This window comes from Crotalus tigris, unplaced genomic scaffold (genome assembly GCF_016545835.1).
Source record: "Crotalus tigris isolate CLP2741 ecotype Arizona unplaced genomic scaffold, ASM1654583v1 scf7180000018420.1175843, whole genome shotgun sequence".
Lineage (NCBI taxonomy): Eukaryota > Metazoa > Chordata > Lepidosauria > Squamata > Viperidae > Crotalus > Crotalus tigris.
The window spans coordinates 410,613-433,737 of record NW_024096994.1 but is presented as its reverse complement, the minus strand read 5'-3'; the positions used below and the strand labels follow the sequence as shown (position 1 = coordinate 433,737).

The following is a 23,125-nucleotide window of genomic DNA, read 5'->3' as shown; positions in this document are numbered from 1 at the left end:
GAGATGGTAATAATATCTGCTTCTAAGTACCATTTTAGAAATCTAATGAATGATTATTCTGAAGCAGGCCAACCAAGTCTTTAGCAGTGCTTGGAGAACTGGAGCTGGATAGTTTCAACAGTATGAATTGTTTACTCGCAGGGCAGGGTGTATACTTTCCAGGATTGCAACATCATTTGAAAAGGTGCCTTCTAAACTAATTTAGAAAATGGTTATTTCTTCGAAAGAATGTAGGCATCATGCCTGTGATTTAGGCCCTGCCTCATATCCACCTTAATATAATGCAGCCATTGTATGAATTTATCAATCTTCATCCTTGACCCTATAACATTGCCCTCTTCTCATTCCAGACCAATAATTTAAACAGCCTTGTCCTGTCACCTTTGCATTGGTTTTAAATTTCAGTGAAACCTTGATTTATCAAAGATCAGTGCAATTAGCTTTGCACAGAACAAATGTTTTTACACATTGATTAACAACATTTGTGTAAAGACATTATGCAAATGCTACAAAATGACAAGTCTCTAATGGACATTTGTAAATAACAGATATCCTCTCCTTTGAATTGGTCTACTGAAGTGAAGATTTGTATTAAGCCAAACCTGTTTTACCACTGCTTTAAGGTATATAAAATCTGAATTTTGGGGAAAGTCCCAAACCTATTGATCTATTGTCTATGTGATCAGTTCTGTCATGAGCACTTTGAGGGCAACATGCTAGCACATGTTCCATTGCAACCATTTATTTCCCAGCATTTATTATTTCTAAACCCTCTGCTTCTACCAAGAATATATTTGGTTGTCCAATAGCTACTCACTTTTTACTTGTGCAGTCACGGAAGAATCTTGACTTTCACCTAATTTGGGCTATTTCTGCCTTGTGTTCCATTTCTGTATTCCACATTATTTAAACATGAGACTTTGAGCTGTGGGAGGAACAGTAGACAAACTAGTCTACAACTGCCTGGGTGAGGTCCTTGCCCTCCCAGCTGCTGTGCCTGTTTAGGGGATGTTTTTGCTTGCTGGCGGGGGATATATTGAAAAGGAAAGTGGAGCCAAGCCAGAGGCAAATACCAACACTTTGCTTATTACCAGTATGAGTGACATACTCACCTGGCAATGACTCCAGATAGACACCATAGAACCTGACAGGGGTGGTCAGTAGGGACAGCAACTTTTGTGTTGGGATTCTTTTGTGCCACATCAAAGCTGAGTGGACAATGTGTTATTTCAATAATAGAGAAAGGCCCATAGGCTATAATATAAATGGAAATGTCTTGAACTTCTTGATTACAATCACTCAGTTTATCATATACATCAGAGATCCCCAACCTTTTGGGCACCAGGGACTGGTTCCGTAGAGAAAGGTTTTTCCACGGACCGGAGAGTGCATGGTTTTGTGTGCTGCCTGCATTCCATGGATGGGGCTTTGTTTGTGCAAACTGGTTGCTCGCATGCTGTGGACCGGTACCGGTCCATGGACTGGGAGTTGGGGACCCCTTATATACATTACATTGAAAGTGACTTTAAGTTTTCATCATTGCCTTGGATAAATTATTGAGCTTCCTTAATTTCTGTCTGTTCATCTGTTGAATAGCATTATATTCAGTTGCTTTCCAAAAGCTCATAACAGAAACATAGATTACATCACATGAAAACTATTGATCCTTAATATGGAACTTAATAATTGCTCTGTTAACATACGAATGGGAAAGATGGTATCATTATAATAAATGTAATTTTTCTTTGGGAGAATTGGGCAAAAGAAAATTTGAATCTACTGCTTAGAATTTTTTGAAGTTTAAAATATTTATGGCCTACTCACTCTTCAAAGGAAAGAGTGCTATACAGAATAGAATCAAATTAGGGTTCAGATAGATTAGATTTTAGAACCTCATTTCAAATCAGCCAGATAGGGGTAATCCTTGGGTTATGACCACAATTGTGCCCAAAATTTATGTTGTTAAGTAAAACATTGATTAAGTGAACTTTGCCCCATTTTACAACATTTGTTGCCACAGTTGTTAAGTGAATCACTTCACTTGTCAAATTAGTGACAGGGTTGTTAAGTGATTCTGACTCCCCCATTGATTTTGCTTGTCAGAAGGTACCACAAAAGGTAAAATCCTAAGACACTGCAACCGTCATAAGTATGAGTCAGTTGCCAAGCTCTTAAATTTTGATTGCGTGACCGTGGGGATGCTGCAATGGTCGTAAGTGTGAAAAATAGTCACAAATCACTTTTTTCAGTGCTGTTGTAACTTTGAATGGTCACTAAACGAACTGTTGTAAGTTGAGGACTACCTGAATTAAAAATATGGTTAGTTTGAAAACCAGACCCATTATGGATACATCATGAATGCCTCAAAATTTTGATGCGTAAATCTTCGATGTATATCTTTAAGATAGCATCCCAAACTGCCTCTTAATTAAGAATCATAAAAAAACAGAGAACATAAAAAAGAATGACCTGCGCCTCTCGCCTGCCTTTTGCAAAAAGCAAAGTATTTCACAGAAAGCATTAAACTATGGTTTCTTTTCTGCTTTGTACACTATTTCAGAAGCAGCAGGCATGTCTCACTTCGAAAGCAAAAAGCTAATATTTAGCTTAATGGCAGGAGCTGCTGGAATAACCTATGTCCTGTGTTGGTATCTAAAGACACACAGACGCAGCAAAGCTATGCCTTTGCCTGTATTTCCAAATTCAGCCAACGGTTTTGATTTAATAAATTTTCCATATGAAACTCACCAAGAAGAAAGAACAGCTTTGCTTTTACAAGGAAGACAGCTTCAGATACTGGAGAAATTGAATGGCTTGGTGATAAGTGTGGAAGAACTTAAAAGAGAATTGACGTTTTTGAAAGAAGCTATTCCAAAGTTGGATGAACTTGTTTGGGATGAACTTCAAGGAAAAACAGAAAGCCGCAGAACCAGCCCTTTACACAGGCCTGCAAAGAAGCGAAAGATCGAGGCAGCAGCTCCAGGCGTATCTGAAGAAGCTGAAAGTGAAGGCGGGTGAGTATTTTAAAAATACTTGGGATTGTGTTAATGAAATGCTTAGTTTTTAAAAGATAAAAAAGTCCAGAAAAGCAAGGTACTTTTTATGTATAATTTTTATTATTATTTTTTCAAAGGAAGATCAAAACCAATGCAAATTAATATAAGAAAAAGAAAGAAATCCAACAGAAAGATAAAGGTGCAAGAATGGAAAAAATTAAAAGAAAGTAAAAAAAAATAGAGAAGAAAGAAAAAAGTTTCAAAAAAATAACTTCCAATTTTGTTTGCAGCAATTATAAGTACAACTATAATTTTGCCTTTTACTCGATGTTTACAACATAACTCTCTTCTTTCTATAATCTACCCTGTCTAATCATCAAAACCATAAGCTATTAGTTCATTTTTTTCCTGTTTCATGCAAAAGGTGTTCAAAGGGTTTTCTCTGATCAAAGAATTCAATTTGGCTATCTCAGCAAGTTCCATTGTCTTCACCATCCATTCCTCCATTGTGGGTTGTGCCACATCTTTCTGTTATCATGCAGACAATAATATCAGTGCAGTTATGTACAAAAACAAAGTTCCATCACTTTTTTTCCATTTCGGTTGTATATTAATTTTTAAAATTCTCTCAATAAATGTATGTATTTGTTCTAGCTTTTTCATATGTTCATTAAAAAGGATAAAATGTCCTTGTTCACATTTCCAAGGCATAAATTTGATATGCCTTTACACATTTTCTCTTGTGACATATTGTATGGTATACCAATGATATATTTATGAAAATCCTCTTTAAAATTATAAGATAGTGTACATTTCAATCATTTCAGTCACTTGTTTTCCCATTGTTCCATCTGTGTATTATAACCAACATTTTAGCCCATTTTATCATGCATGTATATCAGTGATATACATTTTAGCAATTACATGTTCACCAGTTTTACACAGTTAAATTTCAAACTCAATCTTAGAATGTTCAGACTATTAATTTTTTTTATCTACTTTAAATCATTCTAATTGTAAATAAGAAAATTACTGACAGCTATATTCCTCAGCCATCAATTCTTCTCTTGATTTTATTTTATATCTGTCTTGACAAAATTCTAGTATCCCACAATAAGTTCACCGTTTGTATTTGCCTATTATTTTTCACCTGTAAAATGCTTCTTGTGTTGAGAGCCGCAAAGGTGTTTTGGGGCACAACCTGGATTTGTATCTATCCCTATTCTTAATATGGCACATCTAACATAATGATTTTTAAAATCCATATTAACCTCAACTTTATCATACCATAAATATCCATGCCATCCAAATCTCAGGTCATGTTCTTTTAACTCCAAAAGCCTTCTATTTCTCAGTAACATCCACTGTTTCATCCAAACGAAACAATGAGTTGCAAAATACAGTTTCAAATCGGGTAAACTCATTCCTCCTCTTTTCTTCGTATCTGGTAACACCTTATATTGTCTTTTTTACCCTGCACACAAATATAGATATATTCTTCTGCCACTGTTTAAATGGTACATCAGTTATCAGTCAAATATTGTTTGAAACAAAAGCATACTTTAGGCAAGGTATTCATTTTTATCACAGAAATTCTCCCCAATTTGTAGTTTGTAGTTTCTCCCATCTTAACATGTCTTACTAACTTCGTTCCATGTCTTAATACTTACTTTGAAATAACATACAATTAATATTTGTCGGAGATATTTTACTTTCTTCTCAATTTTAAAACTTTATTCATAAATTCTTTTTGATCTTCTATTTTCATATTTTTCTTAACAGCTTCATTTTCTGCTTATTAATCTTGAAACCTGCTAATGCACTAAATTCTTTTAATTTGCCCATTTATATTTCAATTCCTTTTAAAGGATCTTCCAGAATTGGCACCAGGTCATCTGGAAAAGCCCTTAACTTACAAGTTTCTGTTTAAATCGTGACTGTTTAAATCGTGACTCCCGCAATCCTCTCATCTTGTATCTCTATTTAGTATTCCCAAAAGCAAAATAAACAAGAGAGGAGTGAGTGGGTATCCCTGTCTTGCTCCTTTTTGTATCTCACAGGGTTTTGATATGTATATGTGAAACAGAATATAGAGTGGAAGAATTGTATAGACAATTGTATAGATATGTATAGACCAGTGTTTCTCAACCTTGACAATTTTAAGGCATGTGGACTTCAACTCCCAGAATTCCACAGTTGAAGTCCACATGCCTTAAAATTGTCAAGGTTGAGAAACACTGGTATAGACAAAGCAAAATAAATGTAATTGGCCTATGTGATGATGGACATGCACTTTGCATACAGTTCTAAAATTAACCACTAAAAGACAATCATTGAAAGGTTCTACTACTTTTGAGCAAAAAGATGAAATATGCCCATTGATGGATTTTCTAGTATCTCGTCCCACAAAATATTTGATGTTGGGCACATTCTAGTGTAGAGACAGTTTGGTATAATGGTTAAGGTACTAGGCTAGAAACCAAGAGACTTTGAGTTCTAGGTCTCCCTTAGACATGAAAAGCAACTGAGGGACTTGGGACCAGACACTGTCTCTGAGGCCTAGCCATGTCACAAGGTTGTTGTTGTAGGAAAAAGGAGGAAGGACTATTAGGTATGTCAGTCTTGGGGACTTTCTTGAGATCTTCCCTTTTCTTGAAGTGGAAGGCCAATATGCTTGGATCCTGCCTCTCTCTAAAAGGGAAAGCTGAACCAGCTGCAAGATGTAAAGATGCTTGATTTACCCATAAGGGCTATCTTTACCAATGCAGCTACAATTTTGTCTCCTTTATTTATAATCTATAAGCTCCAGAGAGAGAAACTAAAATAGAATTCTTCTCCTTCCCTGATAATGACTGTACTAATTTTCATAGACAAAAGCAACCTACAGCAGATAAAAAAAACTTTTGTAAAACTTTTAATAGGTCAATACAGTATTTGCAGACTTGTGGTTATGAATTTGATGGCTTGACTTTTACTGGCATAACAAATCTTACACCAAGAGAGCCAGTATGTTCTAGCTCAGTGTTTCTCAACCTTGACAATTTTAAGGCATGTGGACTTCAACTCCCAGAATTCCACAGCCAGCAATGAAGCAAACAGTACTAGTCCTTCCTCATATACAGAAGTCCAGTGGGTAGACTTGGGGCAGTCGCTCCCTCTGGGCTGTAATGAATTTTGGATTCTGCAGTAAGCCAGCTGAAAAACAAACTCCCTTGTTGCATCACTCATTGATAGTTTTGCTATAAGAAGCAAAGGTGAGCACAGATCAAAAACAAGCAGACTATGAAACCTTGTGGGACAAACATTTAAGAACTACAACAACAACTTGTAATATGCAGTACAGTCTTCTCAAGGTTAAGAACAAGACCTTGATTTTTTTTTTTTTTAAAGGATTGAAATGTTTTCATTGGAACCTAAGAGATAATTTATCTTGTCTCAAGGTCTTGTGATTCAGTAAATGATACTGACTGCTATAATAAATCTTAATGCCTCTAAATGTCAGAATATTTTTGATTTGGTGTAGAAATGTTGTTAGTTCCAAATGATTGCCTTTAAAAACCTGTAATTCCATTGCGTGTCTTTTCTACAATTCAATTGTCTGAAGAATTTTTCAGTTGGTAATTTTAAAGAAATTATTTTCTTCCTTTTAAAAGGATAAACATTTCAACTGAAACTGAAGATAAGGATGATATCTATTGGAAAATTTGTAGTTGCTAAGTTTTATTAAATTCAGATTGGCTTTATGTTTCAACATCAAAAATGTCACTATAAATTAATTGAATAGGTTTTTTAAAAAAATTATACAGTACAAGTAGTTCTTCTATAATTGAGCCCATCATTTCCATTGCTGAACAAGATGGTTGCTAAATGAATTTTGCCCCATTTTATGACCTTTCATTTAACAACTGTTAAATCACTGAAGATGTAATATAATAGTTAAATGGACCTGGCTTCCTCATTGTCATTGCTTGTCAAAAGGTCACAAAAGATGATCACATGACCCCGGGACTGCAGCCATCATAAATACATGCCAGTTGCCTTGCATCCAAATTTTGAACATGTGACCATGGGGGGAGGGGAATGCTGCAAGGATCATAAGTGTGAAAAACAGTTGTAACTTTTTTTCAGTGCCACTGTAACTTTGAATGGTCACCAAACGAATAGTTGTAAGTCAAGGAGTATCTGTAGTGCAAAGGACCTGATTTAAGAGTAATTTAATTGGTCTGTCTGTGGATGTTGCGAAATTAATGAAAATGCTCAACAACTTTGCAGCATTCTTAAGATATGTTAATTAGAAGAAAAAAAATAATAGTTAAAAGTGGCAATATAACCATGCTGGTTTTCAAGAAGAGGTTATATTTTCCCCTCTCCTATTTTAGTTACATGACAGCTCATTCTGATACTGAAGGAGAATCTGAAGAGGAAAAAGGATGGATCAATTCCTCTGTATCTTCTTTGATGCCAGAAGAAAAAGAAGATTTATTTAATCTTCTGCAAGAGATGGACAGAATTCATGGTGGCTCGGAACATGAGAAAAGAGAAAGCTTCAAACTATTGCTCGAAAGAGAAGAGCAGGTACGGTCGATAGTTCAGGGCCTTCCATGGCGTCCTTTTAGTCAAGTTAAAATCTAAGGGTACATTTGAATAGATTGGTTTTAAGGGGGGGGGGAAATCCCATTACTTAAAAATGACCCCTTTGATTAACATTCCTAAATATTTGCTGAGAGTGGTTATAAGTGGTCGTGGTTATTCAGTGCAGACGGGAAATAGCATTTAGCAATAGCACTTAGACTTATATACAGCTTTACAGTGCTTTATAGCCCTCTCTAAGTGGTTTACAGAGTCAGTACATTTCCCCCGACAATATGGGTCCTCATTTTACTGACCTTGGAAGGATGGAAGGCTGAGTCAACCTTGAGCCAGTGAAACTTGAACTGCCGAACAACAGAATTAGCCTGCAATACTGCATTCTAACCACTGCACTTCATCCATTGTCAAGTTCTGCCTCTCCTGGTTTCCCTTTTCTGGTTGCCAACAGACCAGCATAGGCTTTCTTCCCACATTAAGTTTGTGGGCTTTTATTGTGGGATTAGAGACAACATAGAATAATAGAATTGGAAGGGTACTTAGTGATTTTCTAGTCCAACCCTCTGCTCGAACAGGAGACCTTATATCATTTCACACAAATGGTTGACTAATCCAGTGGTTTTCAACCTGTGGGTCGGGACCCCATTTGGGGTCGAATGACCATTTCACGGGGGTCGCCAAACAATGCAGTCCGCTATTTTTTCCCCTTTTCCTTAGCTGTGCTACTCCCTTTTATTCTATTGGCTTTCGACAGGAATTGTCCAGGCTGTCTCTGCCCTGCTGAGCCTGTCAAAAGTCCCATTCTGCAAACGGTGCTGCACCAGTTGAGTAGTCCTCGACTTACGACCGGTTGGGGGGTCGCGGCATTAAAAAGGTTGAGAACCACTGGACTAGTCTCTTTTTGAAAGCCTTCAGTAATGGAGCACCCACATCTTCTGAAGGCAATCTGTTCCATTGGTTAATTGCTCTCGCCATTAGGAAATTTCTCCTCAGTTCTAGGTTGCTTCTCTCCTTGGTTAATTTCTCATCACGGGTTCCAGCAGCTACCAAGGAGTTCCCATTTTCTTTCCAGAATACAATAAGGAATTCAGTACAAGAATAAAGGATGCAAAGCAAGGTTGATAGGAACTTAGAATAGAATAGAAAAACAAGAGTTAGAAGGGACTTTGTAGGTCATCTAGTTCAACCTTCTGCTCAAGCAGGAGACCCTATATCATTTCTGACAAGTGGCTGTTCAGTCTCTTCTTGAAAGCTTCCAGTGATGAAGAATCCACAACTTCTGAAGGCAAGCTGTTCCATTGGTTGGTTTTTCTCACTGTCAGAAAATTTCTCCTTATTTCTATGTTGAACCTCTCCTTGATCAGTTTCCATCCATTGTTTCTTGTCTGGCGTTCGGGTGCTTTGGAAAATAGATTATCCCCTCCTCTCTATGACTGTCCCTCAAATATTGGAACACTGTTATCATGTTTCCCCTGGTCCTTTTTTTGATTAAACTAGCCATGCCCAGTTCTTGCACCTATTCTTCATATGTTTTAGCCTCCAGGCCCCTCACCATCTGTGTTGCTCTTCTCTGCACTTTTTTTAGAGTTTCAACATCTTTTTTATAGTGTGACCAAAACTGGATGCAGTATTCTAGGTGTGGTTTTACTAAGACTTTATAGAGTGGTATTAATACCTCATGTGATCTTGATTCAATCCTTCTGTTAATGCAATTTAGGATTGCATTGGCTTTTTTGGCTCCAGACACACACTGCTGGCTCATGTTTAATTGATTATCCACTAGGACTCCGAGATCCATCTCATAGTTACTGTTATTAAGCCAGGTTTCACCTAATCTGTACATGTACTTTTGATTTTTCTTGCCCAAGTATAAGGCTTTACTTTTCTCTGCGTTGAATTTCATTTTGTTAGATAGAGCCGTATTCAAGTCTGTTGAGATCCATCTTGTTTATGCTAAAATGAAGATGGTGGAAGGGAGCCGGCACTACATCATGTATAATGTCTGTGGTCTTTCTAAAGAAATAAAAGTGATGCTTTCTTCAGAAGCAGCCGTCTTGCATAGGAAAGAAAGACAAAAGTTAGCACAGGTGATAAAAGAGTCTTTAATGCGTAGGGGAGATGCCAATGTACATGTTGCCAATGGCTATTGCTAGATGTAGCCATCCTGGCAGCCAATTTGCACAAAACCCCATTGCATGTTTTCAACATTCCATATGTGGCACACATATGATCTGAATGAATGAATGAATTTCAGTGGTTAGATAAACTCATTTGAAGGGTCAAAATAAGCTATATTAGTTCAGTTTGCAGAAAGGAAAAAAACACTTTATTGTGTCCATGTCTCTATCTGCAGAAATCTATCAGCCCATACAGCAAAAAATCTTACTTTGCTGTAGATACTTTAAATTTTAGATCCTGCAGAGACTTTAAATTCCAGATTCTATTATTTGCTGCAACAAAAAACTCTGGGAATTTTTTTTTGTGACAGAGGGCCATTTATTTGGGGTTACTGATTGGCGGAATAAGTGCATTCTGAGTCTCCACAATTAAACAGCATCATCTTTGGGGACCCAGGAAGGGTACAATGTCTGTAGTGGTACCTTCTCTCTGGAATTAGGGCCCCCATAAGATCTTAACAGCTCCTACTCTAAGTGATATTCAAAAGGCCTTGAAAACCTGGCTGTTCTCCCAGATCTTGGCCTAGGGTGGATGGAGTTCCCCTGTTTTTTTACGGATTGTCTAGATTGCTATCTTGTAATTATCTTGTTTTTTGTTTTGGCCTACTTTATTGTATTTCATTGTTTTTAAGTTTGTTCTGTGAGCAACTCCGAATTGGTTGGAGTCGGGCAGCTTCAAAAGTGTAGTCCATAGATAAAGTACAACATAACACATGAGGCCAATGAATTTAAAATACAAGACAATGCAATCACTTACAGAGTGGCACGTGGGGAATTGGGGGAACAGGCATTTTAAAATATGTCAAAAGGCCTCTGCAATAAAGCCAATCTAATTCATCTCTGTGTTTGCAAGCAGTACCGAAACCATCCTGGCTTTCTTTGGAGACTTGCTCGAGCTTACGGGGACATGTTTGAGTTAACCACAGATGCTGAGGAGAAAAAGAATTATGCGGCTGAAGGTTGGCTGTTCAAATAGATTTTAAGGCAAATTTGTTCAAACTAGAAACATATCAGGAGTGCTGTTTTATTATTGCTTCTGCTGAAAATAAGATGTAGTTCATTTAGTCAGCTGAGGAAAAAAATAATTTAGGTAACAATCCTGCTGGGTATTAATCTGATTCCCTCTTTACTTTTCTTTGCTTGTACCAGGACAGCTTCCCACCAAGAAAGATGATGAGAATATTTAGCTGAGCATGTATAGTAGTCAAATTTCAGAGAAAGAGCTTCCCTGCCCCAGTTCAGTTTTGAATACACAGGGAATGGTAGGGGAAGGTCTTCATATTTTATTTTGTTTCAGGTTCTTTTTAATTTTCTACCAAAACATGCATTGTATTTTTCAAAATAAGAATTGCAAAGCTGAATATGTTTATTTATCTATTAGACGTATAATACATCTTTCCTCTAAGAATTGAAGGTAACATGCCTTTTCCTACTTTCTCCTAAAAGCAGCCTTGCAAACAAGGTTAGGCTGAGAGACAGTGGCTCTAGATAACCTTCCACAGCTGAGGGGGGACTTGGACCTGGATGTCCCCTGCCTAGTCCAGTATCTTAATCACTACACCTCATTGGTTTTATCCTGGATATGTGTCCTGCTGAATTAAATTAATCTGGAGCCACACAACGGATGTGAGAGCAATATGGCTGCGACATCTGTCACCCCATTGATCACCAGGGTTAATTCGGTTGATCTGGCTGGCTAGGCGGGTGTCCCTTCCCTCCCTCACCGCTCCATGTGCGTCCCTCCTGAAGCTGCGCGCTCAGTGGAAGAGGACAACCATCCCAGATAGGAGTGTACCAATCTTCAATCAAGGGAGCCACACAAGATTCCCAATTTAATATCATAGTCAATATATAATTGTATTTATTATTGAGTGAATGGAGTATGATCTAATCTCACTTTATGCATATTGTTAAAATCTGTAAAATGCACCTTTTTCAGGAAAACTTGTTGGAGAGAATGCAGTTAAGTTGGATCCATCAAGTGCTGAGAGTCATCAGTGGTAAGTTTGAATAGTGGATTTTTTACCATATCTTTGATCTCATTTCTACAACTTTTAGTCGTGAAAAGCCTAAAACAGATGAACTGTTTTAATAAATGCATACCGGGAATCCTCAACTGACAGCCACAATTGAGCCCCAAATTTCTGTTGCTAAGCAACAATAAATAAGTATGAAAAAGGCTCATAAGTAACTTCTTTCAGAACCGTAACTTTGAACAGTCATTGAATGGTTATAAGTCAAGGACTACCTGTATTCACAGGTTCAGTTCTTGACATCTTCCTATAATTGGGCTGGGAAAGTGGCCTGAGATGTAGCCTGAGATAGTCAATCTGGCTCAGCTTTTTCTTTAGTACCAGGTTCCCAGCTACTATTCTATTCTATTCTATTCTATTCTATTCTATTCTATTCTATTCTATTCTATTCTATTCTATTCTATTCTATTCTATTCTATTCTAATCTAATCTAATCTAATTCTATTCATACTATGTGATTAATATTTATATATTACTTTTATGTAAGGATGTAGGTCTATACATATGTTGTATATAGTATGTGTGTTATGTATGTGTACATTCTGAGAGCAAGCAACTAAATTTCATTTTTAATGTGTGCCATTGTGCCCACAGTAAAAAATGACAATAAAAGCTATGTGTCTGTCTGTCTGTCTGTCGATCTATCTATCTTGGATTATTGATAGGAATATTTCCCAAACAAGGGAAAATACTTCCTTTGAGTTGAGTTTGATTCGTGGTGACGCTATGAAAAATATTTATTGTTTTCTTGCCACTAGTATGCAAGTAGTTCACCAATGCCACCTTGCAGGACAGTGTTTCTCAACTGTGGCAACTTTTTAAGACAGGAATTGAAGTTCACGCATCTTAAAATTGCCATAGGTGAGACTTCTAGGATATTTTCAATTTAGCCATTAGCCCTGCTTTTCCCAAGTGGGTTCTATTCAAATTCTAACCCAGGTTTGATCCTGTTGAACATCCACAATGTAAGATATCTCAGATGCTATCATCTGAATGTCTTTATAATTATTGCTTTTTTTAGCCTTGGCCATTAGATGGAGCCATTGGATTCTTTGTTTTTCTCATTTCCTAACTATGATAAATTCTCATTCTTCATTGAGAATCTTTCTAAGTTACTGAATTATTTTACAATTCACTGACGCTATAGATTTTCTTAAAGGCGGCTTCTATTCTGAGATTTCAATGAGAGAAACAGCTTTGCTATTTTAAGGCTTTAGCTCAAATCATTCATATTCTGAACCGCCTTTTATTATACGTGCTGAATTTTCTCTCTGTCTTGTTTTACATTTACAATAATATAAAAAAATTACTGTCTCTCCCTCAGTATTACATTTACTACAAACCAGCTCAGCTTTTCTTGCCTGGAATCCTCCAAATGCTATCTGGGAAAATGAATTTAGTCTCAGCACACGCAAAGGGCATTAAATGAAGGGAGGCTTGGCTCACCTCTTCAAAAAATTCCATTTTGGGATGTTTGTGGAGGTTATCAGTCACCCAGGTCATGGTTGTCCCAAAGATGCTTTTTTCAAAGGCATCTGAACTTTCTCAATTTTTTACCTTGAAAATGTTTCATTTCTCAGCCAAGTAGCTTCTTCCATTCTGAAGAACTGAAATAATTTTGCTCTTTTTTCTGCCTCTTATAAATGTATTTTTCTCTCTCTTTTTTTTTAGCCAATGTATGGTAATGAGGTAAAGTAAGATTCATCTAGCTATGTAAATGAAAAAATGGTGGTAGGCACTTTTATCATTTCCTGTTCCAGTATTGTTGCAGCTTTTGACATCTGTTTCTCTTCCTGTATCCCTTAACAGATTTTCTTGTCTCCTATTCTATCTTTCTTATCTTCTTCCCGTGGCAAATCCTTTCCTTTCTCTAAGTGCAATTGAAATGTACTTTTCTTTGGCACTTCCAGATATTAAAAACATAAAGAACTTCCACTCTGTAAAATTTAAGAAACCATAGTTCATCCAAGGATTAATGGAGCTTCCTATAGGAAATCTTATCCTTCTTCTATGAGCTGCATTGGATTTGCTCTCAGTGAAAGCTGATATTGTAACAGGAACAATAATACGAGAGTTTGGAGGGACCTTAGAGGTCTTATAGTCCAACTCCGTGCTCATGCAGGAGACTTTGTACCATTCCAGACAAATGGCTGTCCAAGGTCTTGCTCAGATTTTATAAGCATCTCTCTCTAAGTGTCTAGATTTCTATGTAGACAAAGCAGTTGGAAATCTGCTTTATGTAAACCTTTGGATAAGTATTTATTTTTACTAGGAATTTGAGGAGCTATGAGAATTGAATTATTTGTGTATTGTGGTTGAAGCAATAAGAAGCTTATGGCAACATCTAGATCCTTATCTGGGTATAACAGGTTGAAACTGGATCATAAATGAGCTACTGTATGTATTTAATGTTTTTGGTTTCACATTATGCTCTCAGTAGTAGCAGAAGATATCAGCAAACTCTTGTACAAAGACTCCATCCTTCACAGATTGCAGGCTTACTCTATCATCTTTTATATTGCCCATTATATCTATCAGTTTCTGAGAAACATGGAAAGGTGTGAATTATTTCTCAGTTCAGTTGTGATGAAAAAGAAATATGTTCTTCTCTTTCTGATTTTAATAAAGGAAACTATTACCCTGACTTGTACTAGCTATGCAAAAAAAAAAAAAAAGAATCTGGATCATCCAGAAATTAAGTGATAATAAGTGCTGGGGTCAGTGCTGAGTTCAGATCGCCTCTTTTAATTGAGTTTAAAGTTGTTCTACTGTTATAGACATAATGTCTTGTAGCTAAACATGTTTAATAAATAAACAAACATGAAACATGCAAAATATCAAAGAGGAAATCCAGGCTTAAATTCAGTATAAGACTTAGATTTTTATGAAATGAAAGCTCTCCAATTTTCAGAATAAAAGACTTGGAAAGGACCTTGGACATCTTCTAGTCCAATCCTCTCTGCTCAAGCAAGAGATCCTATACCATTTGACTGTCTAATCTGTTCTTAAAAATCTCCAGTGATGGAGCACCCACAACTTCTGAAGGCAAACTTTTCCACTGGTTGATTGATTTTACTGTCAGGAAATTTCTCCTTAGGTCTAGTTCTTAGTTCTCTCCTTGATTAGTTTCCATTCATTGTTTCTTCTCCTGCCTTCAGGTGCTTTGGAGACTAGGTTGACCCCCACTTTCTTGTAGCAGCCCTCAAATATTGGAACACTGCTATCATGTCAACCCTAGTCCTTCTTTTCACTAGATTAGACATACCCAATTCCTACAACCATTCTTGATGTGCTTTAGCCTCCAGTCCCCCTTTGTTGCTTTGTTGTTCTTTTCTGTACTCTGTATTCTTTCTAGAGTCCCAACATCTTTTTTATATCATGGTGACCAAAACTGGATGCAATATTCCAAGTGTGGTCTTACCAAGGCTTTATAAAGTGATATTAACATTTCATGTGATCTTGATTCTGTCTCCTTGTTAATGCAGCCTAGGATTGTGTTGGATTTTTTTCTGATTGCAGTACAGAACTGCTGGCTCATTTTTAAGTGGTTGTCCACTAGGACTCCTAAATCCTATAATCAGTGGATCTACTCTAAGCATAACTAAGACACGATTCCCATTTGTGGTTTATAGTTTCATTCTTGTTTATCACAGTATAAAAATGCTTTGTTAAATGGTTTCATTTATGTAGTATTATTTATATGCTGTCCCAATTCATGCAGGTACTGGGAATACAGTAATTAAAAAAATACAGTAATGAAAGTCAGCTACGATGGTTGCCCATACAAAACCAAGGACCAAAAGCTTGACAGAATAATACCTTTTAAACTTACTTCCTAAAAGATCACTTGGTCCAAAACCTCTTAAGAAGCAATGATCCTCAGCAAATCCTTGGTAGGATGGCTGACTGGAGAAGCAGATTCAGTTTTGGCAAAGTATTGCAGAACCTAACCTGCTGTTATACACTAAAGTTGTCATGGGCTAGGGGAATAATCTGAGGTGAAATGCTCAGTGGCGAGGCCAAAGGAAGCCAGTAAAATTTCAACAATCACTTCTCTTAATTTATCTCATATTAAAACTACAAAGACAGTTTTTGTATCCAACGTGGAATATGGTTAAGCTATATAAATGTGAGGAAAGAATTAATGAATAGTAAAGTATGCCATTTTGAAAAGACTGGAGTGGACCCCCAATATAGCAGTGAAGAAGAATTATCTAGTATCTAGTATCTTCTAGTGTCTAGTATCTTCCAGCCATTGTGGAGTGGTCTAACGTCAGTCTGGATTACTGTTATGTCAATTGAATATTGGTTGGTTGACTTGAAAATATTCTAAATCATAATAGGGATCTTGTCTAAAGCTTGATTCAGCCCAAAGACCTTTCTATATTCTTTTAAAGTATTTATTCTTCAAAATGAAAATTGTCCTGCAACATCAATTTTTTGTACTGTGTATTTTTGATATATGAATAGGGACAAGAATGTACATGATTGCTATTGTCAAATCTCTATCATTGCTGAGATACAGATATGGCAATGGATGGCATTCACAAAGAAATAAAAATTGCAACTATGTTGCCCTTATGAGTGTTCACTTTTCTTGCTTTTGTTGAAAAAAAGAGATTGTCTCTCATCTTTTGGAAGCTGAATATGAGGCAAAATGTGGTGTCTTTTTCTGTTTTATTTTATACAGTCTGTTCTCGATTTCCCATATATTTAACCAGTGGATTAATACTTGCTAGTTTCATGTACATAGCTTGAGAAAGAGAGATTCCAGATTGTTTTTAATCTACTAGAAAGTGATTGCTGTTTTGTAAAAATTTAGAAATTCAGCTTTTTAGTGTAGAGATTGTATTTTTTAAAAAAAGTTTAAAAATCTCTGTTAAACTTAAATCAGTTTTGGTTTGTGGAGTTGAAATTCTATTTCAGATTTCCTTAGGACATGCGTCACCAGCCTGTATCTTTAAATTACTTTCTAAGACCACCATTTCTTTCTCTCCTTATATGAAATCACAAATCTGTGATAGCTTAGTATAACCTACAATAGTATCAAAAGATTCCAAAGAAAGCTGACATAGCATTGCAGTCATTTAATCAAATCACTAACCCAGAATCATATTTCTACTGAATCACATTTATACTGATTCTAATCATGGTTTTCAAAATAATTATACTGCCTATCCCAAAACAGCTATGGTGTTAACAGTGCATCTCATGAACATAAATTGCAATCCTATCCGACACTACAGCTTTTCTCTTGTAGATGTCAGTGAATATAGACTGCAGATTATTGTTCGTGTGACTTTTCCACTAAGAGAAAATAAGCAGCTTTTTCATTCATCCAGAAAAGCCCTCACATACAGAAATATAGCCCTTAACTGGTTTAACCCAGCGCTTTTCTTCTCTTGTCACGCACAGACTTGGAGATTCTATGAAACTTCAGGATTAGCTTATTTGTATTTCATTGTTTTCTTTTCTAGCTGTAATCCGTTTAGCTATGGTATGCTGAGTTTATCTGATTAGCACCTAATGAGCCAAGTGGAACTGGAGAGAAAGTGGTGTTGCCCTTCTGCAACATAATGAGAAATCAAGTTTTAGTAACCTTGTTTCTCCTAAATACTTGAAATTCTTTAACTGTCTTTGCTAGGAATATCAAGTCTGGTTTCTTTTTGAGCTGTGCTACAGTGAGATGATCCCATCTGTTTGGATAGAAGAATATCCTGAATATCCTGAATTTGTCTTGTAAAGAAAACAGATTGGGATAAGGCGACAGGCTATAAAATAATGAATTGCTCCCTATTCCCTTCCAAACCTGGCATTCTTCACCTGGATAGCAATACAGTTTCAGCAATACAGTTGATGGGTATTGGTTTAGAGAAGACAGATAGTTACTGTATCCACAAGTTTAGAAAAAATATATTTCCATTCCATTGCTGCAAGTCAATTGCAGTGTGTAATTGTTGCTTGGACAGCAAGGCACAAGAGTGTGAATACTTAATAGCTGAAGTTGAAACTCATTTAAAACCACCCTAATCTTTATGGATGATCTGAGTCAGGACTGAAAACATAAAGATTTGAATCAGTGAAAACTACACTTGGGAATTTGTTAACACAAAACAGATTTTGAGCTAGCAGAGGCATATTGAAGCTCAGTTGACAACTAAAAATGCACATTAAAAATGGACCTGTTGTCTAGTTAAATAAATCTCATTGCTTCACCCTTTGCAGTTTTAAAAAGTTAAAGCAATGAACCTAAGCACCACGACACCTAAGGCTTAATTCCAGTAGATTTAATGTAACTTTCTTTAACGCAAAATGGTTTAGGATTGTTTATAGTAATTATTTTTCCAGAACAACAAATAAATAAAGCACTTACATAGTCTTTTTGTTGATGTTTATACAAATCAGAAGGAGCCATCTTAGAAGAGATTGGGTAATATATTATAAGAGAAGGAATGCCTCTTCTAAGATGGTTCCCTTCCTTATAAATACACTACTTACATACTGAAAGTAATGTATCAGGCTGGCATTATAGGTAGTCCTTGTTTAGCGACCACAATTGAGACTGGCTTACTAAGTGAAACCACAACTGTGCTTAAAAAATTATTTCAGCTTTTCTTTGCTTTACAGACTTGTAAAGTGAATGTCTTAACTGCAAGATTTAATAATTAAAGTATTTTTTCATCCCCATCATAATTGCAAATGGTCGTTAACTAAGGCAGTGTCTAAGCAAGGGATATCTGTATTGTAATGATCATAAAAGTCTAATGATTTTCCTCCTTTTTTTCTCCCCTTTTTTGTCACTTCCTTTTCAGGCTTGCAATGATGTGTGGCTACATGTCTCAGTTTGAAACTATACAAAACAAAATCAGGAACGGCTATCTTTTTAAGGTATGTTTTGGGTAGTTTTCTTAAACTGCTTGCTACTGTTATTGACTTAATTCACCCTGACAGCACTGAAGTAAAGTAAAACTAACTCTGTCTGGGAGGCATAGTTTACTGTTACGTTGATGAATGTTTGTGTGTGAGTATAATCTTCCATATAACTTTCAAACTGAAAAGAATTTAAAAGTGCACCATTTGGATTAAGCACAATATTTTTGTCCTGCTTCTACCCTAAATGTGGAAGGAGCAGCATGAGACCCCTGCTGACCTGGAGGTCCAGAGTGTGTGCTTTGATATGCCTTAGAAATATTCATTTGTTCTTGATTCCATGGATTCCAACTTCCGTCTCTGCTCAAAACAGATTTCTGTTCTGTTCTCTTAAAATCAGCACTATCTTACTCCTGAGTTCAGTTGATTGAGAGAGGATTCCTGAAATGCATATCACTTTTGTCATCTCTGTCTGTACCTATTCTTTAGTTGTCATTAGACACTTTTAATGCATGTAAAACCTTGATGAACTCTAACATTTATGAAATACCAAATCAAACAAGATGCCTGAATTTATTGTGGCAAAACAGCTGAAAACAGGAAGGGCAGTTCTTTCTTATGATCTTTCTTACAGGAACATCTTGACAAAGCAATTGCACTTAAGCCACAAGATCCCTTTTTGTATTATCTTACTGGAAGGTGGTGTTATGAAGTAAGTATCTTGTGATCCTTTTAAGCATTTACCCATCAGAAGTTCATGAAGATTTAAAAAAAAAAAAAAAAAAGAACAAAAAAGGGGAGGGAACCTGAATTATTTTATAAAATTTGGGACTGGATTATAATTATACCTCACACTGAAATGAGAGATGCACTTTAAAGTCCTAAAGGGTTTATAACCAGGGTTCTTCACAAAAGCCTCTTTCTAATTTAAGATCTGACAGAGAAACCCTAACCCAGTGTTTCTCAACTTGACAATTTGAAGGCATGTGGACTTCAACTCCCAGAATTCCACAGCCAGAATTGCGGCTGTGGAATTCTGGGAGTTGAAGTCCACATGCCTTCAAATTGTCAAGGTTGAGAAACACTGCCCTAACCCTAAGGTGGAGGGACAATGTTTTACTTTAGTTACTACATATGCCTGCTTTTACTTTATTTTTTCTTCTGTTTAATTATATTTATCTTATATCTGCTTAACAGTTGTTAGTCTCCTAGAATAGAATCCAAGTTGATAATTTATACATCGCCATTCATATAATAAAACTACTAATAATCACAACCTACTCTTTTTCATAAACAGAAAATATTCTTTGTAGTTTATATATTATTTTCAATTACTCACATTTATCTAAAGGTATGGCAATTATCTGAGATTAATATCAAATTCCTTCAAGTCAGGTGAAAAATTTGGAATCAAATTAGAAAATAACTAGAATATTGAGGAGGTTGGTGTTGTTCTTGTCAAATAATTTAGACAAATGTATTTCAGGAAGGATGATAATTTCTGAAGCAAGGGGCAAGCAAGCCTATCAGAAAGCTGTTAAAATTCAAGGATGCAGACTTCCATATGCTAGGTTAATTGCATAGGGTTACAGTTAGGGTAACTCACACAATAGATCAAGTGTGGAATTCAATCTTGTATAGATGTTCATGGGAGTAAGGCTGTTAAACCCAGGATGTTTTGGATAAACAAATGAAGGCTTGCCCTGGGTTTTTCATTTTGGAACTGGTGAGGCGTCTGATTCTTTTGTCTGAATATAAGAAAAGGCATGCCCATCAGTTGTCATTCTTTAGTCTTGGATAAATTTACTCTCCTTCAGTGAAATCCACTTTATGGAATTGTTAAGCTAAACAAAGTCTGATACTAGGAAAAGCCAGGGAGGGGTTGGAAATTTAAAAATATATCAAAAGGGCTCTTTTAGAATATATGTGAGTTTAAAAGCTGCTTCATCTTTTTGAAACAAACCTCAAAATCCATTTGGGAAATTTCCTTTTGCAAATAAATTGTTCGCCTTTTAGGAGAATGGAATAATTGAATGTGTGTTCAAAACTTTGTTCCATGCATATTCTTGATTCTGTTATAGCAGAGGACATCAATCTTTTCAACTGGGAGAGGACTGTACACTTAAAGAAATAGCTCCATTTTATTTTGCATTGGTCAGGACCCACTTTGGATTCTGTGTCCAGCTCCAGGCAACACAAGAAGATTCAGAGAAACTAGAATAGGTTTGGGAAGAATAATAGCTAATTAGAAACTAGATTCTGTGAGAGATATTGAGGAAGAGCCAATAAAATGCAACAAATCCAATAAAGTGCAGTTCAGTGGTGAAAGAAATAAGGCCCTGCATTTAGACATGAAAAACAAGTGCACAGGTATAGAATAGGTGATACCTGGCTCAACAGTAGTAACTGTGAAAGGTGTCCTGGTGAACCATCACTGTGAGCTAGCAGTGTGCTGTGGCTGCCAAAAAAGCCAATGCAGTCCTAGATTGCATCCACAGGGATAGTATCAAGATCATGAGAAGTGAGAGTATCACTTTATACTACACTAGTGAGGCCACATTTAGAATATTGTGTTCAATTCTGTTCACCGTGAACAAAAAAGATGCTAAGACTCTAAAAATAGTGCAGAGAAGAGCAACAAAGACGATAAAGGTCTGGAAACTAAACTATATGATAAATAGTTAAGGGAACTAGGTATGTCTAGCCCAGTGATGGCAAATCTTTTAGAGACCAAGTGCCCAAACTGCAACCCAAAACCCACTTATTTATCGCTGGGTGCCAGATGGGTGTGGCCCACTGGGTGGGCATGGCTGTGGTGGTCATGGCAGATTGGGTGGGTGTGGCCACTTCAATGTTGCTCGTGGAGAGAGACCCCTGTGGGGGCAGGGTTGAGGGAGATCCAGGGGGTCTCTGGTAGGTGGGGCGGTGGGCAGGAGGCTCATCCTGCTGGGTAAGGCAAGGTGAGGCAGGGCGGGGGTGCCATTGTCACAGGGCAAGGTGAGGCAGGGGCCGGGGCAGCTGCTGCCTGACACCATCAGCCGCTGCACACAGAGGCCAATGAGTGCATGGGTGCTGGGATGCATTTGACCATGTGGGACCTTGGCGAGTTAGTGGGACAGTTGCCATCTTCAGGGCATGGCGCACGTGCCCACAGAGAGGGCTCTGAGTGCCACCTCTGGCACGCGTGCCATAGGTTCGCCACCACTGGTCTAGCCTATCGAAGAGAAGGATTAGGATGACATGATAACTGTTTTCCGGAATTTAAGAGGCTGTTGCAGAAAGGAAGGGGTCAACTTAAACACCCGAGAACAGAATAAAAAGCAATGGGTGGAAACTTGTCAGAAACAGATTCGGACTGAAACTAAGGAGCAATTAAACAATGAAACATATGCCTCCTGGAGTTGTGGATGCTCCATTGCTGAAAAGTTTCAAGAAAAAATTGGACAACCGTTTGTCCAGTCCAGAATGACATAAGCAGGAGCTTGTACTAGAAGACCTCCAAGGTCCCTTTGAGCTATATCAGTGGTTCTCAACCTTTTTAATGCCGCAACCCCCAACCGGTCATAAGTCGAGGACTACTCAACCAGTCATAAGTCAAGGACTACTCAACTGGTGCAGCACCGTTTGCAGAATGGGACTTTTGGCAGGCTTAGCAGGGCAGAGACAGCTTGGACAATTCCTATTGGCTTTTGAAAACCAATAGAATTAGACTCTATTCAAGAGAGTCTATTCTATTGGCTTTCAAAAGCCAATAGAATAAAAGGGAGTAGCACAGCTAAGGAAAAGGGGGAAAAATGGCGGACTGCGTTGTTTGGTGACCCCCGTGAAATGGTCGTTCGACCCCAAATGGGGTCCCGACCCACAGGTTGAGAACCACTGAGCTATATGATTCTATGACTTCTAAGATGACATGTTTAGCCTTAAAAAGGTTGAGAGGGGGAACTTGATAGTACTTTGTATAAGAGGCTGTCATCTCATGTTTTGTAGTGCAAGTCATGGAATAAGGGGTTTCAGTTACAAGAAGCCATATTTCAGCTGAGCGTTAGAAAACAATTTCCTAACAATAACAGCAGTTTAGCAGCAAAGCCAAGTACCGTCCTAGAGGAGTGATGGACTCCACTTGGTTGGATGAATTTGATGTCAAGGCCGGAGAGCCCTCTGTCTGGAATACTTCAATTTGGATTCCTTCGCCGGAGATTGAACTTAATGGTCTCAGCTGGCTGAGGAATTCTGGGAGTTGAAGTCCACAAGTCTTAAAGTTGCCAAGGTTGAGAACCCCTGGTCTAGATGGTCCCTTCCAACTCTTATAATTTGGCCTTTTAAAATTGTAATTATAATAACGTTTCCATTTTAAATGCTTTAATTTTATTTTTAGAATATGCTAGAGTCAAGTAAAACAGGACCTTTGGGGAAAGAAGGATTATTAAGCAATGTAGATTAGATTTGCATCCAAACCAAAATG

At 37.1% G+C, this 23,125-nt stretch overlaps 1 protein-coding gene across 3 annotated transcripts in view; it reads left to right on the top strand.

Annotated features, from left to right (window-relative positions):
* The window catches only part of RMDN2 (regulator of microtubule dynamics 2), a 32,853-nt gene that overhangs the window by 1,709 nt on the left and 8,019 nt on the right, over positions 1-23,125 (top strand). For all 3 annotated transcript variants that reach the window (XR_005557782.1, XM_039352317.1, XM_039352315.1), the window contains exons 2-7: positions 2,561-3,014; positions 7,376-7,571; positions 10,617-10,719; positions 11,700-11,760; positions 18,606-18,681; positions 19,298-19,375. Coding sequence is in view for 2 of the 3 variants with exons in the window: in XM_039352317.1 (XP_039208251.1) it covers positions 2,572-3,014; positions 7,376-7,571; positions 10,617-10,719; positions 11,700-11,760; positions 18,606-18,681; positions 19,298-19,375 (957 nt within the window). In the remaining variant the exon portion in view is untranslated. The remainder of the gene's footprint in view (positions 1-2,560; positions 3,015-7,375; positions 7,572-10,616; positions 10,720-11,699; positions 11,761-18,605; positions 18,682-19,297; positions 19,376-23,125) is intronic.